At 41.6% G+C, this 9,973-nt stretch overlaps 1 protein-coding gene across 2 annotated transcripts; it reads right to left on the bottom strand.

The window, feature by feature from the left end:
• Positions 1 to 477: 477 nt before the first annotated feature.
• golga5 (golgin A5) lies at positions 478 to 9,769 on the bottom strand. 2 transcript variants are annotated; one of them, XM_061696063.1, is made up of 14 exons: positions 9,586 to 9,769; positions 8,456 to 8,538; positions 7,341 to 7,961; positions 5,768 to 5,974; positions 4,935 to 5,154; positions 4,716 to 4,839; positions 4,412 to 4,615; positions 3,574 to 3,744; positions 3,039 to 3,167; positions 2,859 to 2,957; positions 1,714 to 1,939; positions 1,534 to 1,633; positions 1,376 to 1,439; positions 478 to 840 (listed from the first exon to the last, which is right to left on the bottom strand). In XM_061696063.1, exons 3-14 carry the CDS (start codon positions 7,951 to 7,953, stop codon positions 760 to 762), a joined length of 2,238 nt encoding a protein of 745 aa, XP_061552047.1. In that variant the 5' UTR covers positions 7,954 to 7,961; positions 8,456 to 8,538; positions 9,586 to 9,769; the 3' UTR covers positions 478 to 759. The 2 variants fall into 2 exon arrangements, with proteins under 2 accessions (XP_061552047.1, XP_061552045.1); XM_061696061.1 differs by lacking the exon at positions 8,456 to 8,538.
• Positions 9,770 to 9,973: the final 204 nt, after the last annotated feature.

The raw sequence follows: 9,973 nt of genomic DNA, 5'->3' as shown, positions 1-9,973 counted from the left end.
AGGTAGGGCTCAGGGAGGCCAGAAAATATTAAAATAATGACGGGTTAATTACAGATTTCTGACACCCCTTTTTTTTTTTTTTTTTGCAAAGTGTATTATTTGCCATTCATATAGTTAAACAACAAACACCCTAGTTTACCCCAAATTTACACACACACATATCATCACACAATGTGGGGCAAAAAAAAAAAAGGTTTTAATGTCAAAATCCCAAACATTTTAATACAACATTTTATGTATAACTAATTTCTGGGATGTTCCATTTATCACAAACATTGAAAAAAATGTTTTTCAATGGTTAAATACAGCAGGTCACATTGACCTATGAACATTTTCAGTGTACCAAATACCCATGTAAAAAAAAAAATAATTATGATCATAAAATACAAAACCGTTTAAAAAATTGCATAATTGATATGAGGACAAATACTTACCTTGAGCGCTGAATTAATTTCAGTACAACTCTTTACTGTTTAAGTCATTTATTAAAATAATCTTTTTACATTGTTAAATACAATCTCTAAAGACAATGAAAGCAGGGGAGGAAGAACAGCTACCGGGGAGCTTTTATCCCAATTACCGTTCATGAGACAAAACTTGAATACCTCTCAGCAATTTTGTATAAAACGTAATGCCGTTGTCAGTTGAGTAATGGGAGAATGAATAAATCAGCAAGTGTCTGTATGTGCAAAAAATTTTAATAAAAAAAAAAGTCAGATCCCAGAGCCCCCGCAGTTCAGCAGCCAGTGACATTTTCATCTAGCTTCCGTCAGGACGGCCATGGTGCATTTCCGGAGAGTAGGTCAGGAGCACAATCATCACCCAGAGATGTAGTACCGCCTGTTAAAAAAAACAGTCAACAGGTTAAGGGGTGGAAACCACAGCTTTGATCCAAGAGTCTTAACGCTCCTTTGTTTGCATTTACGTTTCTCTGCTGCGCCAAAATGTGCTCACGGGTCAATGTGACCCAAGGCACGTTTGCAGTACGCCATAAACTGGTTAATGAAACTCGCATCGTCACAGTAGCTCTAATCCTTTAAGCAATGGATATTTCATCACAAATGGCGCAGCAACACATGTAGACAGACAATGTAACAATACTCATATGTATTCTTTCTATTCTGCAAATAACGACTGCTATGACTGCATCTTACTGACCAGTTGTGACCGGCTTCTTCGTTTCTATCATATGTCTATATTATACTGTATATCCTATGCTGCTAAACTACTACCAGGATTCATACAATAATTCACGAGTACTGAACACAGAAAAAGTTTTATCATAATTTTTTTTTTTCAATTTCCAAAATATTTTTCTAGAATTTTGACAAGGGTCAATTGAAGCCTGGCAGAAAGGTTTTAAACAAATACTTGCCATGTACAAGATGACAAAAACCCTGGCCATGGGGTAGCGTCTCAAGAAGATCCCCAATCTGATGCTGGAATGAGAGAAAGCGAAACTATACTGAATCACCAGGCACAAACCAAAGTGGACTGCGGGTAATGCAGTCTGTTCAGGACTCGCGCTTTTACCTGAAGCGGTCAATGGTGCTGGCTGCCTTTTGCACTTTCCCATACATACCAGGACTCTCTTCATTGTTGAAAAGCACCGGAATGTTCCTCTGTCTGGCCCCTGAAAGTTTGAAAAAAAAAAAAAGTTTTGAAATATGACAACTTAATTGGTGGTCAAAAGTGGCGAGCGCGAGAGGTTACCCGGCCCCTCCACGCCGCTCATGTTGATGGCGGGTCCTCCAGTGCTCGGACCCCCCTGGGTGTTCTTCAGCTGCTGCTCCAGGCGCTCCAGCTGGAAGACAAGTGAGCTTTTCTCCGTGCCCAGAGCCTCCAGCATGGTCTGCTTCTGGATCAGCGTCTCAGTCAGCTGGTGCAGGCGGTTCTCCAATTCCGTTTGGCTGCTGCTGCTCAGCGTCTTGTTGGTCAACTGGAAGAAAAGAATAAGCATCAGCATGCACGTGGATATGAAACTGAAGTTGGGGTACACCATTAAAATTCTTTATTTTATTTTTTAATTACTGCAAGGGGTTGACTCCCCCCCACCCAGAAAAAAAAAACACAAAAAATGAAAATGTAAGTTAAAAATTAACTCATTCACCGCCAGCCCTTCCAGTTAATAAGCATATTGCATAATGGCACATTTGACATACTGTAGCTGTCAGTTGCAATGAAGGAGTTTAACAAAGAAGAAAATAATAATACAAAGAAAATGAAAATATAAAACAAATAAATTGGACAAGACATTTTTGTGATTGACTTAAAACTCTTTAAAAAACAAAAACAAAGAATTACAACGAATAACAAAATTCATTGTCAAATAAACATGCGGATAACTTGTTTTGCAGTTGAGTACTGTGAAACTACACACAAATTCAAAGTACAATTTGAAATGATCAAAATAAAAACAATCTATAAAATAATTCAAATGAATAATATACTAGAACATGGAGACCTTTTAAGATCTTTTTGTGGCTGACATCTTGGGAATAAAAGTTTCAAATTACATACATTCTGAATAAATACTAAAAAAAAAAACAAATAACATTTGAAATTATAAATAACAATAATAAAAATATAGACAATTATTTAAAATGAATAATTATAAAGAATACAGGAAAAAACATCTAATAATACAATTTAAAAAATACATTTTAAGATCTTTTGTGGTTAATTTCTGAAAAACCAAAACAAGTTTTAAATCAACAAGAAAATAATTAAAGAATAACAATTGAAAATGAGTAATAAAATAGAAGACAGGAATACCTTATGAGATCTGTTTGTTGAGGGGAAAAAAAAAAAAACACACCACCAAAATGACAATGTGAATGGAATGTGTTCAGACCAACCTGATTCCTGAGTTTCTGAATTTCATCTTCTCTGTCTTTGACTCGGGTCTGCAGGGTGGTTTTGGCGTGGTTGTGCTCTTCCTCCACATACTGCAGTTCCTGGGAAAAATACGAAGAGTTTGACAAAAACCTCAAAAGCTCCATTTTGAGACGACGTGACATCATCAATCCCTTTTCCACCTGCTTGTGCCGCTCCACTTCGGCTTCCAGCTCCTGTTTGACGCGGCTCAGCGCCGCCTGCTGTTCCTCAAACTGCGCCGTCTGCTGCCGCCACGTTTCCGCCTCAGCGAGGGACTGGCTCTCCAAATCCTACAGGTTGAAGCCATACATCGAGTTCCCCATCCATCAAGTTAATCATATCAGACTAACTTTGGGAGATATGGCCTTAAAATAAAGGTTTTTGTTTTGTTTACCACCCCCCCCCCCCCAAAAAAAAAATCTGATTTCCAATTTGAATTGCTTTTCCACCCCTCCTCCCCCCCATATAGAAAAAGCAAATGACAAAGACATGATCATGATAATGATAAACTCTTTTGTCCCCTTCAGGGAATTGCTTTATTTCTGTCAACATTTTTTTCCAGCAAGTGTTTTTTTTTTTTTTTTTCCCCCAGGATTAAGTTGCTACTTGCGAATTCACCTATTCGCATATTTTTTTAACCCGTTTTCCTGAATCTCCCACTCAGGTCCGTATATCAGACGTAACTTTTTCTCTCACTTGTAATTCAGTCCGGAGAGAGTGCACTTGGACTTGCAGCTTCTGGATCTCCTCCCTCTGCAGCTCGTTCTCGTGGCGCAGCTCCTCCATCTCCAGAGCCGCCGCGCCGCTGCCGTCTAGCGTGTCCAAACCGGAGCCCTCCTTCAGGCTGCTGATCAGCTTCTCTTTGGACTTAACGTTGATTGCCATTAGACACACACATCCTATAAATCAGTGGCTCTCAACTGTTATCACCCTGTGACCCGCATTGTCCTACTTTAGCCAAGATGAGAGTACTCACTTTAATAGAGGTAAAGAACAATAAAGAAAATTACAGGAAATATTTGCATAAAAAGACTTCTCGGCCGCAAATATTGAACAACCCAATGAAAAACAGAAAGGCACTAACTGAGCAATCCTTCTTGCACTGCGTGTCCCTGGATTCTGCCGCCGCCGCCCAAAGTAGCTCCCTGCGTGCCATTCGTAACCTCCATCTATCCATCCATTTTCAACACCGCTTATCCTGGTTAGGGTCGCGGGACACTGGAGCCTATCCCAGCTGACTTCGGGCGAAAGGCGGACTACACCCTGAACTGGTCGCCAGTCAGTCGCAGGGCACATATAGACAATGACAACCATTCGCACTCACTTTCACACCATCACTGAGTGGGAACTGAACCCACGCTGCCTGCACCAAAGTCAGGCGAGTGTACCACTACACCATCAGTGACCTCCCATTCGTAACCTCAAAATGTAATTTTTTATTTATTTTTTTTACTCCCTGACCGTGATCCACTTTTGGGTCCCAACTCCCCAGTTGAGAACCACTGCCATATGAAATGAACCGAGTGCTGCTTACTTGTAGGATGCGCGACGCCTTGTGCTTGTAGTCCTGCAGCTCGTCCTTGGCGGCCTCAGCGGTAGCCTTGGCGCTCCTCAGCTGCTGCTGGAGGTTGTCCACGCGGAGCTTCTCCTCCACGGCGCGCATCTCCGCCACAGTCAACGCCTCAGCCAGGCTCTGACGCTCGCACTCCAGCCGCGACTGGCGGCCGGTGTATTCGCTCTAAACCAACAAATCAAATTGGTCTGTCCATAAATGAGCCTCTCGGCTACAAATGCACAGTTGTCGCGTCAAAAAGTTAAAGAGAATGAAAATGCATCACCTGCATTTGTCGATAGTGGTCCTCTTCCCTCCTGACGGCCTGCTCGGCTTGTCGCAACCTGTCGTACATGCTCTCCAGAGCTTGGGAGTGCATGCTGCTACCTTCCGTGTGGTCCTCCAAGATCCTAAACAGAACAGTGGTATCCTAGACACTTCTTTTATATAAAAAAAAATAAATAAATAAAAATAAATGCTCCTGACATAAAAATAAATATCGTACCTGGACTTTTCCTTCTGCGCCTCCTCTAGCGCCACGCTGCGGCTCCTCAGGAGCTGGTCGGCCTCGTCTAGTCGAACCTTGAGCACAGCGAGCTGTCCGTCTTTGGCGGCCAGCGCCTCGTTCAAGTCATCCACCTGCGAGCGCAGGCCACGCAACGCACGGTCGCTCTGAGACTGCTCTGCGTTCCGTTTGTCGGCGCGTAGCCGAGCGTGGCTCAGTTCTGCGTGAGTGACAACAGGGATCAGATCGAAAAAATTATTCTTTAAAATTCACCATCGCTTACCTTCTTGTAGGTGTCCTGCCTAGAACTCAGTGGGATTCATAATAACGCCTCAACTCCTCTCTTCGATCATCAGTACGGCACTGATATTAGTAGTTCTACGCAGAGGATAAAGGATATATGAATATATGTGAGTAGTGGTATATTGTTAGGGTACGTTGTTGCTGCACCATTTGTTTTCAATCCGTTGTTTAAAGCAGTTGTTCTCAACTGTTTTCACCTTGAGACCCGCATTTTTGTATTGTCTCTTTGGCAATGATTAGCGCGATCCAACGGGCTCCTACGGAAAACAATGTGACAATGCTTCCGTCCACCTAGTCTGTTTCTAGTCGTGTATTTGAAAAATAATCGCGAGAGGGGTCAGAAGAGTCACTAAATTTGGCAACACTGACAGCTTTGGTAAACAAGTTCCACTCTGTTCGTAATTATGTTCCTCCTGGAAGCAGCGCACATCAGGGGGGACACCCTTTGAACTAGAGAAGCCACAAATAAATAACATACATTTTTAAAAACTCCCTGGGAAACTTGTATTAATCAATAAAATGAGTCTTACCTTCTTGCATGTCCTTTGATCTCTGGATAACCGAGGCCATCTCCTGGTTGAGTGAGGCCACCTCACTACGCAGGAGTTGGTTCTCCAGACGCAGGCTGGACAGAACCTGACCCTGTGGCTCCTCTGGGGGACCACATAACTCCGGTCGGCTGGACTCCTGAGGGGCAGCCAAGCCCGAGTCGCAAGTCTCAGCTGAGTCTGGACTGGCTAAGATGACAAACAAATTAATTTAACCTTTTTGTTGGACTGCAACAGTATTTTATTGGATTTTATTGTAATATATTTTAAGTTTTGCGGATTTTTCTTATCTTATTTCAAACGTTATGAAACTTTTATTTTTCATTAAAAAAAAATTACAATGAAAAAAGGTCTTTGGGATACAATTTGGCGGCACGGTGTACGACTGGACCGGGGTTCAAATCCCGGCCCCGCCTGTGTGGAGATTGCATGTTCTCCCCCGTGCCTGCGTGGGTTTTCTCCGGGCACTACGGTTTCCTCCCACATCCCAAAAACAAGCATGGTAGGTTAATTGACAACTCTAAATTGTCCGTAGGTGTGAACGTGAGTGCGAATGGTTGTATTGTTTGTTGTATTGTTTGTATCTGCGATTGGCTGGCAACCAGTCCAGGGTGTGCCCCACCTCCTGCCCGATGATAGCTGGGATAGGCTCCAGCGCGCCCGCGACCCTTGTGAGGATAAGCGGCTCAGAAAATGGATGGATGGGTGGGACACCATTTTGAGATTTTAACCTTTTTGTTCTCTTGTAATAAATACTTATTTAAGTTTTAGTGTTTTTAAATTTCAAAATATAAAGAAAAGTTTTTCTTACAAACAATAATTTGTCTATTTAAACTCCCATGTTTTAAGTTAAATTGTTTTTGTGATTTTTTTTTAATTTTAAATATTTTTTAAAAATTGCTTTTTTTGTAAATTTAAATCACTTAAAAATTTACTTTTGGATAAAAACTAAAAAACTGATCAAATATGGAGATTACAATATTTTCTTGCAATACATATACACCAAGTACATTTTAGTAGAATTTTTTTTATTATATTTGTATTATGAAATACTGATTTAAGTATCTTTGTTTCTGATTTATGATTGAGTCATTATTTTTTTTTGCATTTCTCTTACAGTGGATATAAAAGGTGTACACACCTGTATAAAAGCCAGATTCTTGTGATATAAAAAAATAGATCAAGATAAATCAGTTAAAAAAAAAATTTCACCATCTATAACCTGTACAACTCAATTGAAAAAATAATGATGTAGTTTTACTGCTTATTTGCATCAGCTAAATAAAAAAATAATAATAAATTGCATATAATCTAACATGTATGTTAGAAAAAAACATGGTAAACAACAAGAATCAAATAGGGTTTTTCATTTGTATGTTTTAGAAATAATTCAATGTTTTTAAAATTGTATTTTATATTCTAAACTGGGTGAAATGTTATAAATTCACTTGCTTTTGAAACCGTATGTAAATAGCCCATGGAGAGGGCGCCACGTCGGGTAGGGCAGGCTCTGACAAAAAGGAAGTCCACGCCTTTAAAAAATGGTGTGCCTTACCGTGGCTTTGCTCGTTCGTGGAGCTCTCCTCTGATGGTTTCATGCTGTGAGCAGACAGCGAGCCGAGGCTGGACGCCCGGGACACGGCGCATGTCGAGGGCGGCGTGGACGGGAGCGACGATTCGGCGGTCGGAGGAGTCGGAGCCGGCTTTTTAGCCTCTGCGACCGCCACTTTGACGCTAGCATCCCTTCTGGGGTCGCGGCGGGCACTGACTGGCGGCTCCGAGCTGTTCAAAAAGTCAAAGAGCATATCGTCGTCCACATCGTGAGCACTCTTTTTGCGCTTCACAAAGCCAGAGGAGGAAGATGAGGAGGCAGAGGTGGGGGCCTTGGAAGTTCTGCCCGGTGCTTGATTGTGCACAGAAGCGGTCACAGGAGCAGACACAGACTTCTTGATGTTGCCTGCTGCTGAAGAGATAAAGCTTGACGCATGGTGAGAAGTGGCGTTGGTCTCCGCCTCGCATTCAGGAAGGACCGCCGCGCCGTCTCCGTCGTAGTAGGACCTGAGGGACGATGTATTGGTCTGACTCTTGCTCAAGGCGGTGGCAGCACCCTGGTCGACTTGATTCAGGAAGTTTTCGGCTTTGCCGGCAATCTCGGCAAACCAGGACATTTTGCGTGCTGATGGAAATGAAAGAGAAAATCAACAACACAAAGTGAAGATGCCATTGAAAAGGAAACAAATATATAATAATAAAGAACACGACAGAATTTTCCTTAAAATGATCAAAAAACAGACTGCATATCGTGCCACACTTTGAGATTAACTGAAATAAATAGTAGCAGACAAAATAATCATAATAACCGAGGGACCAAGCCCTGCCGCGAACAGCGAAAAAATGTGACTGACACACCCTCAAAATGTTAATAATCCCCTATATTAATTGTTTAAAAAGTAAATAAGACCCCCCCCCAAAAAAAATAAATAAATCAGGAAAACTGAAATGGTGAAAATCAGTTTAACGCCAGTACTGCATAGTTGTTAGTTTTTGCACTTTTGCAGCAATGATCCTCAACCATGTGTAATGTAATTAAAAACAAAGCAAAGGATTCACTATACAGGGTATTTAACCTTGTTCCAAAAAAAGTTTGTTATATATTCCGGGAATTTTCACCTATCGCATGTGGGTCTGGAAGGTAACTCCCATGATGAACGGGGGATCACTGTATGGGTTATTAGGAGAAGTTTGAAGAGGGGCTGCAAACAATAAAGGCAAAAAACAAATAATCCAATTACAAAAGAATGTCAAGGCAAAATCTCTGCCTTGAAGCTTCTCAGGGATGTTTTTGTCCACACAGACTATAATGTTACTGCAGTCACATGCATCACTTGAGTCCATAAACGCCATAGAATATCCAAAGTTTGGGATCATTTCACATGTAACAAAGAAGATGAGAGTGCAATGTGTAACACAACAGCACATCAACCATCACCAACACAAACTAACATTACGATGATAGCTGATTTGATATAGTCTAAGTTTACCGTCACGAGTTACCTCTTGTAATACCCCTGCAAATAGTCAAGGGATAAACACAGTCAACAATGCACTTTCCAATCGCTTTATTGAAGACAGCTCTGTCACTCCTCTGGCTAAGCTCTGCCTTTTAAACCCATAATAATAGTAATGCATCGCACGTATAGTGCTTTTTCAAGACTCTCAAAGACGCTTCACAATTGCACACATTATCTGTTCACTCCAGTCACACCCCAGTGGTGGTAAGCTACTTGTGTAGCCACAGCTGCCCCGAGACAGTCTGAAGGAGGCGTGGCTGCCATTCTGCGCCTACGCCCGCTCCGACCACCACCAACCATCCAACTGCATTCATCCAAACACACTCAAAGTCACAGATTCTACGGTGCAATGACACAATGGCGGGCCCAAGAAGACAACAATAATAGCCTGCAACTCATAAATATATGTAATTGTGTTCAATAATGAAAAAATCAACTGTAACTGATTATTCAATTCATCTATTGGATAATCAGCAGGATACTCAATTCTAAAAATATTCAATAGCTGCAGGCGCAGCCCTTGAAGACTAGACTTGGGAACTAGCGAAAGGTGCATGAGGATGTGCTGCCAGGGCGTTGAGCTTCTGCAAATTCCGGCAGCAGAACTCTGGACATAGGTACTAGACCCTGTCCAGGACAATTATAGGCACCAGAGAAAAGAATCCGGCATGGATGCTTGTACTTAATACGTTTAGCTGTCTAGCTTAAGCTACACTACTTGCAGCTTACCGTTTAAAACGACGTCCAAATGTCAAAAACGTCCTCGGCCACCGAGCTATCGCTGAAGCTGAAGTGATGAACAAGTGATCGCAGTGTCGTATAGGTACAAATAAACAAGTGTCATTGCGTGACAAACTACAAAAACGGGAAAAATTATCTCCTCGACGTGGACCAGGAAGCTACCTGCGAGGACCCCGCAACACGAGTGGCTACAAAAGTGCCTTATCAAAAACAACCACCACCAAAATAAAACACTTAAAAAAGGAGTTACAAGCTTAACAATGAAATATCGTTGAATTAAAAACAGGAAAATGTCATTGCATTATATACAAAAAATTAATTATATGAAAAACAAAAATTAGCACAGCATTTCTCTCTCGTCACAAGTGTGGCCACA

This window comes from Phycodurus eques, chromosome 14, assembly GCF_024500275.1.
Source record: "Phycodurus eques isolate BA_2022a chromosome 14, UOR_Pequ_1.1, whole genome shotgun sequence".
Classification (NCBI taxonomy): domain Eukaryota; kingdom Metazoa; phylum Chordata; class Actinopteri; order Syngnathiformes; family Syngnathidae; genus Phycodurus; species Phycodurus eques.
This window is presented reverse-complemented; position numbering and strand designations above follow the sequence as displayed.

Bases quoted from the DNA above. Each gene is read 5' to 3' on its own strand.
- golga5 (XM_061696063.1), bottom strand. From the start codon at position 7,953: ATGTCCTGGTTTGCCGAGATTGCCGGCAAAGCCGAAAACTTCCTGAAT. The intron at 1,440-1,533 runs GTAAAAGCGCGA...CTCTCATTCCAG, and splicing joins AGCACCATTGACCGCTTCAG to CATCAGATTGGGGATCTTCT. The intron at 841-1,375 runs GCAAGTATTTGT...TTTTTTTAACAG, and splicing joins TTTTTGTCATCTTGTACATG to GCGGTACTACATCTCTGGGT.